The sequence below is a fragment of the Erigeron canadensis genome, chromosome 8 (assembly GCF_010389155.1).
Source record: "Erigeron canadensis isolate Cc75 chromosome 8, C_canadensis_v1, whole genome shotgun sequence".
NCBI lineage: Eukaryota > Viridiplantae > Streptophyta > Magnoliopsida > Asterales > Asteraceae > Erigeron > Erigeron canadensis.
This window is the reverse complement of record NC_057768.1, coordinates 47,293,162-47,312,216: the sequence shown is the minus strand read 5'-3', so window position 1 is coordinate 47,312,216 and position 19,055 is coordinate 47,293,162. Positions and strand designations below refer to the sequence as shown.

The following is a 19,055-nucleotide window of genomic DNA, read 5'->3' as shown; positions in this document are numbered from 1 at the left end:
CAACAACGACCATCATCACACATATACGTCCATTAACACATACTACAAGTAAACAATTAGATAACTAACGCCTCGTTCCATATTATAACAAAGTATATCAACCGACAACGTTTAAACGACCAAGTACACTTTTGAAACGACAAGACTCGATAAACTCAAAGACACGATTTTTTTTTTTATATATACCCTCACTGCACCGCAGTGACGTCGAGTACACCCACTGCGCCGCAGTGCAAAACTTCGGACCAAAGCTGGAAGAACCTCCATTGCGCCGCAGTAGGCTTGGCACATTCCCACTGCGCCGCAGTGGGAAGAAAGGAAATTCTGGCCGTGGGATTCCACTGCGCCGCAGTGGGGAAAGCCACCTCCACTGCGCCGCAGTGGCCCAAAACCCTTCAACATCAAACTTTGCCCACTTTAAGATTTAACCAAAACCTTCAAACCACAAACAAAATTATAAGCAAATTACAATCCATAATTGAAAGTAAGAGAGTTAACCCGAAAACATTCATATTTGTCAAATTCGTTTTATCCATGATCGACCGCGCAACCATATGGGTTGATTACCCATTTGACATCTTACAACCAAACCAATTATCTTTATCAACTCCAAAAGACATGAACATGACCATTTACGAAACATATCAAAATATGACCAATAACAACCAAAATGTACCATGAGCCAAAGTCAAGAGGGACAACTAGGTTTCTAACCAAATCATGCTATTCTTCCGAGAATAGCCAAGGTACCTTCCAACTATCTACAATCCCTAGCAACTTCGTTCTTTATTCTTCAAGACAAGCAAACCTAGTTCCTTCTTCCGGAACCACCTATAACAAAAGGGTAACATCTAAAAGGTAAGTGAATGCTTAGTGAATATGCTTGCATAATATCATATAAACGAAGGAGGAGGGCAATGCTCAAGGGACTGTTGCATATGGACTATGACACCGTCGTGTCATATCCATAATACTCACCCTTGGGCTAGGCATTACATGAATCCATATAAGCAAATGATTACAATCACAACAAATATAACAATAACAAATGCTCCACATGAGCCTATGGCCACCAGTTAGGCTTGTAATAAAACTCAACCATAAACATGGGACTTAACGCCAAATCAATTACCACCATGGACTCACTCAACATGAATGGTAATTGACCCAACGAATATACAATATATGCAAGTATACTCACCTCCTTCGCGGAAACAACAAATAATCAAGATAACTGCAAGAGCACAATATCAAGCTTTCAACCTATCATATATCATAATGCATACATAAGAAGATGTTCACTATCCTAGGTATCTCAACAACCCTTTCACTAGAATTTTAACCTCTAACCCATCTCACTAAGTCATTGAGCTGCTTATTCAACAAGTCTTTTCATATAAATTCCAAGGTTTCATCATCATCAACATTATTTCAATTACTAATAAAATCACCATTTTTTTCATAGTTGGAGTTTCACTACCATTAATCTCGTTTAATTAAATTTTTAACATAAGCAACTCAATAACCAACTCATTATATACAATAATTTGGGGGAATTTCATACATGGACTCATCACTAGCAAAACCCCCCAAATTTCCTATTCTCAAAAACCCTAATTCCTAGTAAAGAAGGGAAATTAGGTTTGGAAGTGATTACCCCAGGGAATACAAGACCAAATCAATACTTGAATTCACAAATTTCTCCTCCCCTTTTTCCTTGAAATAGTCGACCACCACCACCACTAACTAATCCACACCCTAACTTGTAAATTCTTGAATGATATTAGCTTATGGTTCTTGATGAGTTTTTGATTTGAGATTAGAAGTCAAATTGCATGAATTGAGATTGGATTGAAGAATCAAGGAGTATGAAGAAGAAAAGGATGAGTTAGTGGAAACATGAATAACCCACAACAATGTGGCTGGCACTCCATATGGATGCCACGACCCATTTAGAATTTTAATGATAAAACACCCGCTATCCGTTAACGTTCCAACTAAATTAACCTCATATCTTAAAATTAAATACTAGGAACTTATTTTAATGTCAAAACTACAAAAAGGGTTAATTTATTACCTTAAAATTATTGGGGTGTTACAACTTTCCACCCCAAATAATGTAAACATAGGGGCTACGAAACTCACCTTGGTCGGCAAAAGTAGTTAAGATCGAGCTAAGGTGAGTTTATAGATGTTCAATGTCCGCCACGTGTCCACAACCTACCATTATATATAATATATGCATTATTACGTGGTAAGCTAAACCCTAATTAGGGTTTCATAGTTGGCATGTAACTTAAATTAAATCTCAGAGATGTCTTAGAAGTGATTCAAGAACATTTATTGATAAAGGAAGGGATTTGGTCAAAAGTGGTTCAATGACTTAGCACCAAAAACAAAGTGTTTAGAAATGTGTTTAATCAATTTTGTTGATCTTAGGATGTTAATATAAGACCATTAAACAAGTTTTGGATCATTAAAAGTCGACCGATAACCAAATGAAAAAGTTGGGGAAAGAACAGAAGAACTGCGGCCGCTCGCACGATCGGCCGTGTGAGCGTCTGTATTATGGGAAAACTGTGGCCACAAGCACTAAGCGTCTGTCTGAGTGGCCGTGCTCCTAATGGGCAGATTTTTGACTCCATGGTCGACAAAGGAAGCTCCAAAACACATTTTTGTGCAAAAATCAACATATTTTAACATCATTGAACATAACCCATATCATAATCTTGTCACAAAACATCAAATCCATAATTAAATCCTTACAAATCAACCTCAAACCCTAATGAAACCCTAATTTGACCCATATTTAAATTTACTTGGAAAATGGCTCAATAATGATTATATATGATTAGAAATGTGTTTATAAATATGAGATGATAAATTCAAGACAAGTTTACTTACCAAAAACTTCCACCAAATGATTAAATCCGAAATTTAGCTATAAATCAAGAATTCTTGCACTTGAAGAGTTGACCTTTTGATATGATGATTATATGGTGATACAGATGATGAATTTAATGCTAATCTAACTTTGACAACATTGATTGGTGTAAGAATTTTTGTGAGAGGGAAGGGAAAAGTCTTGCATTCAATAGGGTGAGAGAAAGGAAAGGAGTTTGGGTGGTTGAATGAGTGGAAGGGAAAGAGTGGAAGAGTGTGATTGGGTGGTTTAGGATAGAGTTGGGTCATGGGTGGTTCATGGGTCGACCCATGGATCACCCGATTACGTTTCTAATCAACATAAAAATTGTTTTACGCTCTAACTCGACCAATACATTCACATAACCTCGTTTAGCATAAAGGCACGTCTTTAATTCAACTTTAAATGAATTAATTACCTAAACTACTAAAACAATTAATCATTCAACACGTTTAGGTCAATGGTTCGAGAATCAAATAATCACGTTAAATCACGTTTAATAAGAGTCAAACGGGTCAAATTTCACGAATGTTACACCCCTCACCAAACATATTAGTTCCTAAAATATGTGTCAGTAACTAATGGCACACATTTGGGGTGAGTGTTGTTCTGTTTTTACTTAAAACCGAAACCTAAAGCGAATTTTTTTATTTTTTAATGCAGATAACCTTTGAATTCAGTTTTGGTTTGGTCCGTGGATTGTCAGTTTTTCGGTTCGACTTGAGCCAGTATCCTTTAAAATATGGGGTTCAGGTCTGGGCCTGGGTTTGGTTTTGGTACTACGTAACCCGATCTCGACCCGACCCCGATCATTCCTACTTGAAAAACTAGGGGTGCCATTCACCCCATAATACACTCCATCCGAGGAAACCTAATTACAGAAACAGGGTTTCTTGCCTGCATCATCAATATACATACGAACATTGATTTATATTCACATTCATATAATCATATCCATATAATAAACAACGTATACACAAAAAGATCAATTTGAATTCAAAAGCGCCTAGGTCTTTAATTGAATCTTCTTCTCATCTTATTTTCTTTTAATCTCCAATTTTATATACTTTTATTTATTATTCCATTATATCATACACAGTCTGCTTCGTTATCGTCTATCTGCTGTATCCACCGGCGATCCAATCAACCGTAAGAATTCTGCTCTTCTTTATTATTATATATATATTTTAATAAATATTGTTATTGATTGTATCGATTTCTAATTGAATATATCTAGGGCTTTTGTAACAGGATTTTTCACAGGTGTATCCAAGATATTTCCCAATTCATCTCCTCATTTTTAGTTATATATATATTTAGTTTTTAGGGTTATCAGTTATTTTTAGGTTTTAAACTTCAAGTTATTTGTAGGACTTGCATTTGATAAATTTAATGGCTTTAGATTAGATGCGCATTAAGTCGGGACAACACTGATGAACTGTGAATGTATATATAGATCTTTGAGTTTTCTTACTTTGTATTTGTAAGTGTGAGATTGAGGCATGTAAAATATATAAATTTGCAGTTTCTAAGCTTTTAAGATATATTTTCTTTTGTTTTCATAAATAAAAAGCTATCCTTATAGGTCCTGTAGTCCCCCATCTAGGAAATCAACCATGGGAGTACCTGTTAGGACTTGTATTTGATAAATATAATGGTTTTTAGAGTCAGTCTCAATTTTTCTTGGGTAGCTTGAACAGAACCCTCTCTGTTTGCCCCTGTTTTAGTGTTCTTTCAATTCTCTAATGGGTATCACCTATAATTATAATTTCACGTTTTGGGATTTCCACTTACCACTAGTAGCACAATTGCTTTAGTTTTCCCTTCCCATTTACACGTTCATTGAATATTCGGATGAATATCCAAACAAGATGCCCCATTTGTTCAGTTTTTATAGGGGTAATAATATAATATAATTTAAGTAGAAGATGATGACCCGTTTGTAGAAGTGGGTTGTTATTTGCAAATAAAGTAAAGGAATCTAGGACAATTGTTAACTAAAAGTGGGATTATGCCCCCTCTACAAGTGCCCCATTTTTTCTCTATCGTGAGCTTTAGTTCGAGTAGTCATTTTCTACACGAGGAGGATGTTATAGTTTATTAGTTTTGTGCAAGTGTTGATCCTGTTACGGAAGGTTATACTTAGTTGGAACTAGTACTTATAAAATCTGCTGTATGCTTTCATCAGAAACGCAGATATGTTCATAAATTTATTTTCTACTGGTTTCTTATCAAGGGACTTAATTTGTGTATCATAAGAATTGAAGAAGGTTATTTCTGGGAAGAAATAGATTTTTGAGGAGTCGAATAAAATGGGAGGCCAAGTTTTGAAGGTTGTTTCAGTTCACCATAGCATGACTCTCTGTTTGTGCATCCATTACAGGAAAAAAATTTTATACAGTAAGAGAGCATCAAGAGCTTTGCAGGGGTAACTTTGACTGGTCATTCGAAATGGATCCGGGTCGCTATGGTCTTCAGCATGGATGGGAAAATAACAGCGTAATTGTGGTTTTCCTTTTAATCACATATATCGGATCATATAAAGATATTAGGGCTTTTGTGACTGAGATAAAGCCATGGGACAGTCAGGATATGGAATCGATTTGAGTTCTAGTTCCATGCTTATAACTTGCTGACACACATTATTGTCTTGAATCCACAGGCCCTCGATCGGTATGGTGCAGTTCATGAACCAAATTTTCGGTGAGTTTTACTTCTCTCTAGTCTCTACCACCAAATTCCATCTATTCTGTATCTATTTGTCCTATTTGTTGTATCACCATTCTTTTTCTTTTTGCATCTTTGTTTTATTAAAATGACAGGGAGGTTGATACATACGATGATAGGAGATATTTAGATGAACGAATTCCAAGAGATGACATCTATTCTAGAAACACATTCCAACGAGATGAATTGGAGAGGGAGAACTATCCTCTTCCTCCGCCGGCTGTTGGAGGCTGGCCCCAAGCAAGAAGACGAATGTATGAGGATGAATATCCGCTTGATAGGGATTCAAGGCGCCACTTTGATCCATATCCTGAAATGAATACGGGTCGTGAAGCTGGAAAATATCGTGAGAATGATTACTACGATGGTCATGAATATGAGAGATCACATAGATATGGTGGACGGGATCGTGATGAATATGCATATGATGATTATGACTATAAGCCTCGTGTTTCTCATAGTAGGGAGGACAGCCGTGAGGGAGATTATGATCATGGGAGGCACAGCTATGATTCTGATAATGACAGAGGTGGCAGACGGGAGGGTAGTTGGCGAAGACGTGATTCCCGTGATCGAGAACGGGACAGGAAAGGTCTGAGTCGAGAACGAGACCAAAGTCCATACACAAGGCATGAACGTTCCAGGTCTCGTGGTAATGATGACCGTGTTAGGTCTAGATCTCCCCGAAGTCGTAGTCATGGGCGAAGTTACCGAGAGGACAGTTACGATGATGATAGATATGACAGGTCAGATAGAAGAAGAGATCGTGATGAAAAACGTCATGACCATTATTCTTCGGTATGCATTATTTGTTAAGACTATTCACATTTTAAACTTGTTAGGTTTTTAGTGTGATGACTCTAAATTTTTTTTTTTTTTTTAGGCTCCATCTGCTACTGTTGTTGTGAAGGGTCTTTCCCAAATGACAACCGAAGAAGATTTGTATCAAATACTTGTACTCTTCTTATCTCTTTGCAATGCATGCTATTTTTTTGTTTAATTTGTTGTATCATACTCCTTTTTTTGGTTAATTAGGCTGAATGGGGACCACTTCGCCATGTTCGTGTCATCAAGGAGAGAAATTCTGGCGCTTCTCGTGGATTTGCATTTATAGATTTCCCTTCCATGGTATCATTTTTGTGTGTCAATTTTAGGGTACCCAATTGATGTGTGTGGAACTCTGAATCTATTGCTGTAAATTAGGGATCTGCACGTTCAATGATGGAGAAGGTTGGAGATGAGGGCCTTGTTGTGGATGGTAGGAAGCTATTCTTTGAGTACAGGTAAATGCATGTGCCTTGTGTAGTCATAATTGATGACCGAGTTCAAAATTATTGAACTATTCTAAAAATTTTCTTAGTGCATGTATTGTTCATTGTTATTTACTTGTTATTTTTGTGGCAGTAGTAAACCAACTGGTGGACACTTTGGGTCAGACGGGCCATCAAGGTCAGGACCTATGAACCACAAAAGTACCACACTTCTATCTGATTGGATGTGTACAATATGTGGATGCGTTAATTTTGCGCGGAGGACATCTTGCTTTCAGGTGTTCTTTTATACCTCATATGATTATGCTATCCCAATTCAGTGTTCTTTTCATTCGATGACTTTCTGTTGAAAAGTTGAAGTTTATAATTTTGACATTTGAGACAATCTATGTGACTTTTATTCTTACATCATTGTTTCAAATCAGTGTAATGAAGCTAGGACAGACGATGCTCCTCCAGCAGACATGACATCATCAAATTCTGCTTCATTTGGTAAGAAAGGGGAGACAGGTTAGTTTCTTCACCTTGTCAAAGTAACACACTGGCCTTATGCATTGCTGTTTTAACCTGATGGAGTTTCAGGTCCCACCCATGTTTTGGTTGTGAGAGGATTGGACGAAAATGCTGACGAGGAAATGCTTCGGTACGAGTTTTCTAAGCATGCTCCAATTAAGGTACAAATTGTTTTTTTGCTTCAGTGTATCAAAAGTTGTAATGAATAATTGAATACTAATAATGCATTTGCAGGATCTTCGACTTGTCAGAGACAAATTTACTCATGTTTCAAGGGGATTTGCATTCCTACATTTTCATTCTGTAAGTTCATTTATATGTAAGTTTATATTGCAGAAAAAGCATCAATGATATCTCCCCATGCTAAAGAATCATCACTCTCTATCTTAGGTTGCTGATGCCACTAAATCTCTCGAGGCAACAAATGGGACAACTTTGGAAAAAAATGGCCAAATTTTGCGAGTGGCATATGCAAAAAGCATTCTTGGGCCAGGATCTGGTGCATCCTCTTCTCAATCAAGCAGTCTTGCCGCCGCGGCGATTGAGGCTGCAGCATTTTCTCAGCAGGTAGTATTTTTTAAGATAATTGGCATGAGATAAAAAGAGTTACGAAACAAACACATGTACCTTAACTACCACTTCATTTTATTATTAATGGTTTGTCTGATATTATGTAGTATGATGCTGTTGGATGGGCCCCAAAAGAGTATAATCCAGATGACAAACAACCTAATGACAATCAAGAACAGGGTGGAGATCCAAAGGATGCTTTAGCTCCACAGTCTGGTTTTGTGTGGGATGAAGCATCTGGCTATTACTACGATGCTGCTTCTGGGTTCTATTATGATGGAAATACAGGTTATTTTCCTATTTGCTTTTATTTGTGATGATTATCACATTATTGACCCATTGTTTAACGTGTGATTATGTTACTCGTGCAGGTCTGTACTATGATGGTAATAATGGAATATGGTATACTTTTGATAACCAAAGTCAACAATATGTCGCATGTAATGATCAAAATGGTATAGCACCTGGAAAAGAGACGGAACCTTCAAAAGCATCTGATGCTTCCAATACTAGAAAAGTGGTTATATCTGCACCAGCTGCTACAATAACATCAAATGACAAAACTACTTCCTTACCGGATGCTGTTCAGGCTGCTGCTGCAGCAGCCATAGCAGCAGAAAAAAAGGAGAAAGAAAAAATGAAAGAAATAAGGCTCGCTTCAAAGAGTAGCATACTGGCCAGCAAGAAGAAAATGAGTAACGTATTGTCCATGTGGAAGCAAAGGAGTCACGAGAGTCAAGCACCACGAGTAGCTCTTGATGACAACCAGCCATCTGCTTCCGCAGAAGAAAAATCTAACCCTGTTGTACCATTAACAAAGGGCAAAGTAGTAAAAGACAACATAGGTCCAGCAATTTCTGTGAACACTTCTATTCAGGTGGTTAGCCTAGATTCACAAGATATGCCCAGGCCTGCAGGTAACATATCTGGAGGAACTCTAAGAGGCGTAATTAGGGGATCTGGTAGAGGAGTGGTGAAATCAGATACTGGTTATGTGGGATCATCGACGAATGTGCCTATGGGATCATCAATGGTCACAGAAGTACGCAATTCTGCAGTGCCCTTCAGGACAGATGCATCTGCTCTAGGTTCTTACACACCACCAGCACCTTCTGTTAGTGGTAAGAGACGGTTTTCTGAGTTGCCTGCGCAGTCAGCATCTTCCATCAAAGAGCAGCCTCATACTACCTATCGGGATCGAGCTGCAGAACGGAGGAGTTTATATGGTTCATCTTCTTTTGGGGATGGTCTATCTGATTTAGGGGCTGGGGATCCAAGTAAGCATCTCAACTGTTTCTGAATTGTTTTTAAATACAAAAAGGACTATACTTGCTCTTGATAGTCACCCATTTTTCTGAGAAATAATAAGGGAGATCTAAAAGCACAAAAGAGTGTTGATGGGCCGTTGCTAATCTTAAATGTTATGAGTATTATTTTTCCTATATTGACTTGTTCGGAAATCCTTTGTTTTCATCCTTTGTGAACCGGTAAGATCGAGATTTGGGATTGAAAAGGGGTGGGATGGATTCTATGCCTTTCCCTCCTGGTGTTGGAGGACGTGGAGCCGGAGAGGGCAATAGCAGTAGCCAAAGCTATGAGGTAATTACAGCCGAGAAGGCAATTGATGAGACTAATGTTGGCAATCGGATGCTTCGCAACATGGGTTGGCAAGAAGGCTTGGTAATTCTGTTAACTCTTCCCTTTACTTTACATTCCAGATTAAGTTAACTGTTATACGGACCAATACCCTTTCATTATATACATCTTAGTAACTTTGATCGCATAAATCAATGCAATTTGTTACATTATCTCCATTTATAACTAATCATATCGTGGGTGGCCATTCCACAATTTATTCTTACATAAAATAAATATTAAGGATGAGTTTGACCTGTTTACTTAGGGTTAATCCGCTTAATCTCTTTGCATAACTACGTCCTAATTTGTTATGATAAAATATTAACTTATTATTTGGATCAAGTGACCAAAATTATTTCTAGAAACAATTATACAAAAAGTGTCTCGCATCAACTTGACACTGCTTAACTCATTTTTTATGTATAAGAAATTCTTCCGTCATGATCCAAACCTGTGTTCGCGTGCCCCGTCTCTTTTATCATCCTTGGGATCAATAATGAAATCTCACCTTTCAAGACGGTTAATAAACCTTTTCTGTAGCAACTTGTCAGTCTTAAAGTGAATAACCTCTGTAGGAATTTGCTTTCTTGTCCACATATACATATAATATTTTATATGTATATATAAAAGCTAGCAAGATGTTACGAATGAGTGAATTATTGGTGATGTGACCAAAACAACCCTAAAACCATAACTACATTTATACATTGGCAGACAACTCGGTAATGTTTTTAAAGATTCTGTTCAAAGTTTTTGACATCAAATTGGGGGATTATTGTTTTCTGTTTTTGGCTGGTGATTTGATGTATAGGGGCTAGGAAAAGATGGGAGTGGCATGGTTGAGCCTGTGCAAGCGCAAGCAACAGAAAAGAGAGCAGGACTTGGAAGTCAGCCCAAAAAGTTGGATCCTAGTCTTGAGGTGCAAGCTGGTGATAGCTACCGAACTTTGATTCAAAAGAAAGCTCTTGCTAGATTTCGAGAAATGTCATAGGTAGGGAAATAAGATGGAAGATATTTTGATGGTTTAGAATGGTAAATGAGTAGGATTGAAGCCTCTTCTAGGCTATTCGTAGCCAATGATATTTTTGCAATAATTGTCTATGTTGATCGAGTTATGAATCAAGATTACCCTCTTTATTTGCAATCTTGTTTGTGTCGATTTTTGGTGGATTTATGGTAACGGAGATGTTTTAAATGTCGTGACCAGTCGGGTTTGATTTCTATCCAAATGGGTAGTAATCAACTAATCGTGTAGCGCTGGGTTTGGATCTAAAAATCCAATTTATGTGTAGTGTTGGGTTTGGATCTAAAACTTGCTAAAGTTGTGTTTTTTAAAATGTTGATTATGCTTTTGGCTTTGTATAATTTGAAACAATATATAAATTGGATTTTGTAGACAATAGTTCTAGAGAAATAACAAAGCCAACTAACAAACAGTATACTCGTATAACATTAAAGTTTGGTTTAAAACAATAATTCAATCATGCTTCGAATATGTGTTCTAATTTGAACAAAATTTTTATATTTCGTTGTAGATGTCTTATCAGTTATGGTTTATGATGATAGGGAGAAAGGTCTCAATATAATAACTATACGAGAAAAGTGAGTATGAGATAACTATACGAGAAAAGTGAGTATGAGGCTGTTATGCACTAAACTTATGTGAAAAATCCCTCACATATTAAGATTTTAATATTATGAACAAATGCTTGGTCCATGTGATTTTATGATTTAAAAAAAGGTATGTGAGAAGTTTTTCACCCAACTTAAGTGCCTAACAGACTCATATTTTCTTTTCTTTAACTATACACAAATATGAAATCTCTATCGTGTGTACCCGATTAAAAGTGTTTATGGTAGGTATCTAACTTTGTGTTTATGATTGGTATTTAACTTTTAAATCTTGGTTATTGTAATATTTATTGTATGTACCGGTAATGTGGCATTAGACGTAGTCGTTTATATGATTTTAGTAACCGGGATTTGAATGACGATATTGACCCCATCTTAGTTGAGTAGACAAAATAACCATTCATGTTGCTTAAGTTTTAAAACCATTCTAATACTCTATGCTGATATATGTTATTGTATGAACATCAAGTCATGCTAGTTGCTAAGTGATGCTATGTTTATGTAAAATCTGAAATAGAAAATCGCCAGATTCTACAGAATCGTCAGGAAGTATTTGACACGATAAAATATAAAATAGTACTCGTTGAGTAATTTCAAATATAAAGCAGAAGAGAATGTAGGGAGGGTAAAATCTCCAAACAGAAAACACAAGACAAAAACCAACCAAACAAACATACAAACAATGGCTTCTGGCAAGAAGATGAAGATGATACCTAAACTCTCAAAACCCATTGAAAAATTTCGTGAAATCCATAAAAATCTTGCCTTTAGATCCTCACCGAAGCTCTGGCACGATATCGATGAGATAGAACCCATTTTAACCTTAAACCACCCCATTTTAAGCAAACTAGAATCATGTTCAATCAACAATTTAAGACAATTCAATCAAGTACACGCACAACTCATTGTTTCAGATCTTTTTCAGCATTCTTTCGCAATGAGTCGAGTTATTAAAAAGCTATCTTCTTTACCACATACTGTTGCTCATGCTGTTAAACTTTTTAATTGTTTAGATTACCCTGATTCTTTTATATGTAATACTATTATTAGAGGGTTAGTTAATTCTGATAAAAAGGTTCAAGCTTTGGCGTTTTATAATCAAGAAATGGTTCAGGGGTTCGTACCCTCGAACCATTTTACTTACCCTTTGGTTGTTAAGGTTTGTGGTGACTTGGGGTTGGTTAAAGAAGGGGAAAAGGTTCATAACCGTGTCGTGAAAGACGGGTTTGAGTTGGATTTGTATGTTAGGAATTCTTTAATTCATATGTATGCGGTTTGTGGGAAGATAAAGGATGCGGAAATGGTGTTTGGGTTGAGTTTGGAGATGGATATGGTGACATGGAATTCGATGATTGATGGATATGTTAAGAATGGGATGGTTGTTTTTGCACGCGAGTTGTTTGATGAAATGCCGGAAAGAGATGTGTTTAGTTGGAATTCTATGATTTCTGGGTATGTGTGGATTGGGGATATGGTGGTGGCACAAGAGTTGTTTGATAAGATGCCTTGTAGAGATATTGTTTCTTGGAATTGTTTAATTGACGGGTATGCCAAGATTGGAAATGTTGAGTTTGCTCGGAAATTATTTGATTGGATGCCACGCCGAAATGTTATTTCTTGGAACACTTTGCTAGCTCTTTATGTGCGGTGTAAAAAGCACGATGAGTGTTTGAGGCTTTTTGATGATATGCTAGAGGAAAAAGGTGTAAAGGCAAATGAAGCAACTGTTATGAGTGTGTTGACTGCTTGTGCACACTTGGGAAGACTTGATAAGGGCAAATGGGTCCATTCTTATATTAAGAACAACAAGAATACAATTATAATGGATGTGTTGCTTTCAACTGCTTTGTTAACAATGTATGCTAAATGTGGGGCTATGGATTTGGCTAAACAAGTTTTTGACGAAATGCCAGAGAAAACTATAGTATCGTGGAATTCGATGATAATGGGATATGGAATGCTTGGGCATGGGGAGAAGGCTTTAGAAATTTTCTTAGAATTGGAGAAAAGTGAATTAGTGCCAAATGATGCTACTTTTGTGTGCATTCTTAGTGCATGTACACATGCAGGGATGGTCTTGGAGGGGTGGTGGTATTTTGACCTGATGCAAAGAGTTTATATGATTGAGCCAAAGATCGAGCACTATGGTTGTATGGTGGACCTCCTTTCACGCGCTGGATTGATGAAAGATTCCGCGGAGATGATCAAGAATGTGCTGTTGGGAACAGGCCCGGCCTTGTGGGGAGCCTTACTATCGGCTTGTAGGACCCACTCAAATCTAGAATTAGGGGAATTGGTGGCCAAGCGGCTTATTGAATTGGAACCGAGTGATGTTGGGCCATACGTGTTGTTATCAAACATATATGCTGCTGGAGAAAGATGGGATGATGTTGAAAATGTGAGAGAGATGATGACGGAAAAGGGGTTACATAAGTTTGCAGGATCGAGCCTAGTTTATCCAGAAATTTCTGATGATAAATCAGTTGAACGAGGGCCTTCCTTCCATAAGAGGAAATTAATGTACTCCATGTTGAGTGATATGGGTGTTCAAGTGAAAATGTCATACAGAAATATGATTCCTTAATTATTGATAATGCATGGTTGTTTAAGGAGCTTATATGAAAATTCAGTTATTTAGAATCAAAGAAAAATTCAAGTATAGCTATAAAATGATGATTAGATGGGGAAAAGGTCAAGTCTACCTGACAAGTGGTGTGAGATCGAATCTAGCATGCTTGCAGTGGCGGAAAGAGGTGCATAATACTTTCTTTTGGACTGTTGAAGTCAAGTACTGCTCCCTCTTTCACTACTTTCTTCACGGGTAACAGATACCCTGATCGAATGATGGATACTGAAATCGTCTTGATAAATTTGAAAGAGACATGATAATTTAGTGGCATCTTAAGATGCTGCAGACATCATATTGCCTGAGAGAAGCCATCGTTGACTAGACATCATACTTGTTTTTTGCTGGCGGGTACTATAAAGGGATGGAGAGACAAGAAACAAGGTAATGAAACAATTATCTACTGCATAATAAGACAACCAAAGGGTTCATTCATCTTTCATACTTCTCATTGATGCCTGTGTTTAGTATCCTGTAGGTAAGGTTACTATGCTAGAATTATTGCTATTGTTCTGTCTAAGTTCCTCGATGAATCTTAAAGAGTAGGGGCTCATAGTATAGATTAGTGCCAGTCCTTTATTTTACCCATTCTTCCTTTTCTTGCTCTGTGATATTATTGATATATATTCCTCCTACCAATTTTAATCATTGAACTTAGCGTAACTACTTTATTCATGTTTCACGAAAAATGTCTGATATCCTTAAGATATTATCATACGGGTAAATTTGGTTGATGCAGGAGACCCGTGACCCAACCCGACCCAACCCACAATGCGGTTAATTTAGATTATCTTTTTTTTTAATAAGTTATATTTTATTTTTATAAGTTATTTTTTTTATTTATTATGATAAGTATGGATTGATTTGTTTCTTATTTTAGGGGTGTTAGGATTAGTATAAATAAGGATTTTGGTTATTGTAAAATTCAGTTGATTAGTTTTGAGTTATAAGAGAATTGACGTTTTGTCAATGGTTTTCGGTCTTTGATTGATCATTTGTTCTCGAGCCATTTGAATTTGAATGCGCTTCTAACTGCATCATTGGTGAAGACAAAATATTTTTCTACTTCATATGGTTGAATGCTTATTTTGAAGATGATAGTTCCACTACCTCAACTTTGGAAGAATGTAGGTTTATATAGAGAGACCATTCAACCAACTCTTCGTAGAAGAATTGGCCACCAGCTGTCACTTTCTAGGAGAAACCTGGGTTCAAATCTTGCTAGAGGCAGAATTGAATTTAAGTGGTTGAATTACCTTGATACTATCCCTGCTGGGGGTTATGTGGGTACCAATTCGGTACATGGGATCAAACGGTTCCTATCAATCTATCGTTTTTATATAGAGACCATTCAAAATAGTAGTTAGAATATATCACTTTTAATTTCAGGCCCAACTAACCACTTGGGCATAGCCCAGTGGCCAGCCGTCACCAATGCACACGTGGCCCACAAGGGAAGCTGTAATGGCGCGGGTTCGAATCTTAGTCTCAGACGGATTTAATCCAGAAACCTGTTGGGTTCATGTGTGGGGTGGTTCACCGGTATATGTTGTTGAGCGGCCAGTACATATCAGAACCAGGGCGGTTCTGGGGATTAAGGTGTTCCCTCCAAACTACACTTTAATTTCATGCCCAGCTCTCCCACTCCTTTGTTCAGGGGAATTGCATTTTGAGAAGCATCACATCATTGCTTTTGCCTTGTAAAGAACCTTTTTGTTATATCCACAAATCATATAAAAAGTAAAGATTTTTAATCCACTTATATTATAGAAAGAACTTACTCTAATCTAGTCCCGAACTAATTTCAGACAATGATTTATCTATGCAAATAAATGGACACACTTTTCGTATAGTTTGGTAAAATCTTACAAGGTATCAAAATATCAACAAATCAAACATAGAACCTATATATTGGAAATAAATGGCCGTAAAAACAAAATCAATCACAAGAAATGTGCTAAAAATAATAAATAGAAAGTTCCAACATACTAAAGATGATCATTCTCTGCTTATTGTGGTCTTTAAGTTGATGCTAATGTATAAAAAAATGGCTGATAAATAGTCAGTTGCTTATATAGCTACTTGTACCCCAGTGTCATATATGTCCCCTTTCTTCCAATTCTCGGGTATATTATTAACTGGAACAACCCAATTTTCATCTCCATCTTCACCGCTTAATAGCATCCTTAGAGACAATTGCCCCCTAGGTGGCGAGGTTGTTGTAAACACCGATCCATAGCTTCTATCTAACAGTTTGCAGTTGAAATTTTTTGTCTGCATACGAAACATAACATAACAAAACTAAACATACAACTACAACAACAACAAAAAAACTTATATCGATATGGTATGACATCTATAGACTTACCTCACATAGTTGCACTGCAGTGATGTCATTTTGTCCTTGTTGGTACCATATGACAAAAGCAAGGTAATATGGGTAATTACTACTCTCTTTAATCTTTATGGTAATGTTATAATTTGGGTATATGCATGGAACCCTGTGGAGGGGTTGAAAGAGAATTTATATTATACAGACAGTATGAAGTTATATTTTAATAAATTTCTTGCAATTTGATAGCAACACAGATATTTTTTGTATTTAAATATCACCTTCTATATTCAACGTCCACGATTCCATGTGATAGTAGAGATGATGCTGCATATGTAGACTGAGCCATCTTACGGAAGGCTTTCTTGCTCATAATGAAGTCTGTTCCGTCACTGGATCCTTGGTCAGTTATAACAACGGTCACTCCTTCATCCGTGCAGTTTTTATTGTTGATACACCTCACCTGATGATTTATTCAAAAAACTAGTTTATCAATTTGCTACTGTATATATTTTGAGGCTCCTTAATTGATACTCCGTATATGTTATGCGTAATACCTGGTAGCATGCACCACATCCGACACCATCATGATAAAGATTAGATACAGCTGCTACATCCCCATTGTTGATTATTGCTCCAAACGAATCGTACCCACATCTACCAGCTGTAACAAAACATATCAGTAACGACTAGAGATCATACAAGTATACCTCGTATGTATGTAATTGTATATATGCTAATCTAAGTGACATATTTATATTTAAATTATTTCATTTCTCACTTTCTGATCCTTTGTCATCAGAGTTTGGGTAGAATCCTGCCCGAGAACGGGTGAAAGAGCCATTAGACGTAGCGCTTTGTACTGGATTTAGCACAACGAAGATCATTGCAGAAACTATAAAGAGAATATTAACAGGAAATGCCATTATGTGAAAGATAAAAGGGAGAAGTTTAGTTTTGTATGGAAGCACTTAACACAAGGTTGGTACTATTTATAGTGGACAAAATGAGTTTGTAGTTGGTAGTATGTTCTATGGTTTGACATTATGTGTTGAATGAAAGGAATTTTGTTACGTATGTTCGTCATCAACCTTCTTGGATGATACCGAAACTACATGGAAATTTTTGATGGCTTTTTGAATATCTTACTATTTTACTTTGTGAAATTTGAATATCTTACTATATTCTGTGGGTTAGTTCAAAAAAGAGATGATTAGTTTAAGTATTTGAGTTTTTAGTACTTTTGACAATAAACTTTCCAAAATGCCTTTTTTCCATGTACGTTTCCTCCTTTCAACTCCTTTTAGCCACAAACACAGTCGAACAAAACCCTGTTGCCTTTACTCAATCGACGAAAGCTCTTGAAACACAGCCTCCCATCGCCTGAATCCATCACCATTGAAACCCTTTCTTCTTCCTCTTTATTTACGCGCGTCTCTCGGGTCCAGGAGACAACAGTCGTCTTGATGTCGAAATAGTATGAAATTTACGATACCTTTACCTTGCAAAGTTCAATTGTGTCTGCCTTATCAGCATCATAGCCTGCAGGCGTAGGACGGGCCAGATAGTTGTATCACTCCAAGTTATGACAAATGTGACGCAATTACCCAACCGTCCCAACGTATGTGATACATACAAGCTGAAAATTGGAATTAAAATTTTTTTTAAAACTAATTAACTCCACAAAATGATATTACTTATTCGAATTTCCCTCTACTTTTTTCATTTGAAAACTACTGATGTTGACTTTGAACCATTCCACAATATTGTTTCGAATCTTATATAGTGTTAGTTGCTTTCATATATAAATGAAGTAGATATAAGTGATATAACTATTGGCAAATCATATATATGTCAACCTAATGTGCACTAGAACTTTGATTCAAACTGTTGATTATACATGTTTTAGCATCTGGTATCAAGTATTCATAATCATTATTGGTTACACAAATTGAACTTAGACCTCTTTAAACTAGTTTATGGCAACATAATCATCGACCATATATCCCCCGCGCGCGAACATGATTTATGAGATTCAAACATTATACACATATTGTTTGTTTTAAACAAAGACAGGGGATGGTAGTGGGTTTGAAGCGAAACAATTCTTCATTTGAAAATGCAAAAGGATTTGCTTGGAATAGAAGTAAAACTATGAGGGCAGTTAGGTGGTTTAGCACCATGTTTGAATTTGAATATACTACTTAAGCCCTATTCTTTTCTCACTTGTTCTAATAATCACAGTAGGACCTAATTAGCTTCCTAAATGAGAAATCATTATACCTTTTTTATTATTTATTTAGATGTATTTTTGTTCAAAGTACCCAAAGTTTTCAACTTCAACGAAAATATAATCACAAATAATCTAAAGTTGTAGGACATGTTCTCTAATTTTCAAAGGATTACTACTCATATTGATTTACTTTTTCTTGTTAGAATATATGTAAACTCATTTCTAACGAGAATCTCATGTTTGAACGTTATCGTAATTCGTTTTTCCTGCATTGGTCCAGGGGTCCAGCGGTCCAGCCACCAGTGGAAATGCGAGCAGCCATTACGTAATCTTGAAACTGCTTTTTTCGGATAACTTTCTTACAATACTGTGCATTTAGTTAAGAAAATAAGAATTTAAAACTGGGGTTGCTGAGGAAGATGCAGACATAAAGCAATATATCCACTCACCAACATCAAGTGTCTTTAGCCCATTATATCATGTTGACCCTACCATGTCTGTTTATGATGTCAAAATTATGTGTAAACAAAATCTGTGTAAACTGATACAACTTGTTATTTCTTGGATGTGTAAAGTTTCAACCTTGAATG

General features: G+C 36.6%; 3 protein-coding genes across 6 annotated transcripts; 2 read left to right on the top strand and 1 right to left on the bottom strand.

The window, feature by feature from the left end:
- Positions 1 to 3,789: 3,789 nt before the first annotated feature.
- Positions 3,790 to 10,786, top strand: LOC122609926 (SUPPRESSOR OF ABI3-5). Of its 2 annotated transcripts, XM_043782872.1 has the most exons (17): positions 3,790 to 3,933; positions 4,023 to 4,072; positions 5,307 to 5,422; positions 5,586 to 5,626; positions 5,746 to 6,448; positions 6,534 to 6,605; positions 6,686 to 6,778; positions 6,854 to 6,933; positions 7,055 to 7,199; positions 7,347 to 7,431; positions 7,504 to 7,595; positions 7,669 to 7,737; positions 7,825 to 8,001; positions 8,112 to 8,292; positions 8,376 to 9,281; positions 9,497 to 9,684; positions 10,454 to 10,786. In XM_043782872.1, exons 3-17 carry the CDS (start codon positions 5,375 to 5,377, stop codon positions 10,631 to 10,633), a joined length of 3,060 nt encoding a protein of 1,019 aa, XP_043638807.1. In that variant the 5' UTR covers positions 3,790 to 3,933; positions 4,023 to 4,072; positions 5,307 to 5,374; the 3' UTR covers positions 10,634 to 10,786. The 2 variants fall into 2 exon arrangements, with proteins under 2 accessions (XP_043638807.1, XP_043638808.1); XM_043782873.1 differs by having other exon boundaries at positions 3,791 to 4,072; positions 7,058 to 7,199.
- Positions 10,787 to 11,928: 1,142 nt separating this feature from the next.
- LOC122578831 (pentatricopeptide repeat-containing protein At3g29230-like) lies at positions 11,929 to 17,398 on the top strand. 3 transcript variants are annotated; one of them, XM_043750879.1, is made up of 2 exons: positions 11,929 to 14,284; positions 17,035 to 17,398. In XM_043750879.1, exon 1 carries the CDS (start codon positions 11,957 to 11,959, stop codon positions 13,856 to 13,858), a length of 1,902 nt encoding a protein of 633 aa, XP_043606814.1. In that variant the 5' UTR covers positions 11,929 to 11,956; the 3' UTR covers positions 13,859 to 14,284; positions 17,035 to 17,398. The 3 variants fall into 3 exon arrangements, 1 of the variants encoding a protein (XP_043606814.1); XR_006320554.1 differs by lacking the exon at positions 11,929 to 14,284 and adding an exon at positions 16,855 to 16,945; XR_006320553.1 differs by lacking the exon at positions 11,929 to 14,284 and adding an exon at positions 16,862 to 16,949.
- On the bottom strand, positions 15,722 to 17,213 carry LOC122578833 (expansin-like B1). Its single transcript, XM_043750881.1, has 5 exons — positions 17,014 to 17,213; positions 16,790 to 16,896; positions 16,514 to 16,695; positions 16,269 to 16,401; positions 15,722 to 16,174 (listed from the first exon to the last, which is right to left on the bottom strand). Exons 1-5 carry the CDS (start codon positions 17,156 to 17,158, stop codon positions 15,971 to 15,973), a joined length of 771 nt encoding a protein of 256 aa, XP_043606816.1. The 5' UTR covers positions 17,159 to 17,213; the 3' UTR covers positions 15,722 to 15,970.
- Positions 17,399 to 19,055: the final 1,657 nt, after the last annotated feature.

Coding starts and splice junctions, on each gene's coding strand:
- LOC122609926 (XM_043782872.1), top strand. CDS start 5,375: ATGGATCCGGGTCGCTATGGTCTTCAGCATGGATGGGAAAATAACAGC. Junction 6,449..6,533: donor GTCATGACCATTATTCTTCG/GTATGCATTATT, acceptor TTTTTTTTTTAG/GCTCCATCTGCTACTGTTGT. Junction 6,934..7,054: donor AAGCTATTCTTTGAGTACAG/GTAAATGCATGT, acceptor TTTTTGTGGCAG/TAGTAAACCAACTGGTGGAC.
- LOC122578831 (XM_043750879.1), top strand. CDS start 11,957: ATGGCTTCTGGCAAGAAGATGAAGATGATACCTAAACTCTCAAAACCC.
- LOC122578833 (XM_043750881.1), bottom strand. CDS start 17,158: ATGGCATTTCCTGTTAATATTCTCTTTATAGTTTCTGCAATGATCTTC. Junction 16,897..17,013: donor TGATGACAAAGGATCAGAAA/GTGAGAAATGAA, acceptor GTTTTGTTACAG/CTGGTAGATGTGGGTACGAT. Junction 16,402..16,513: donor GTGGACGTTGAATATAGAAG/GTGATATTTAAA, acceptor ACCCCTCCACAG/GGTTCCATGCATATACCCAA.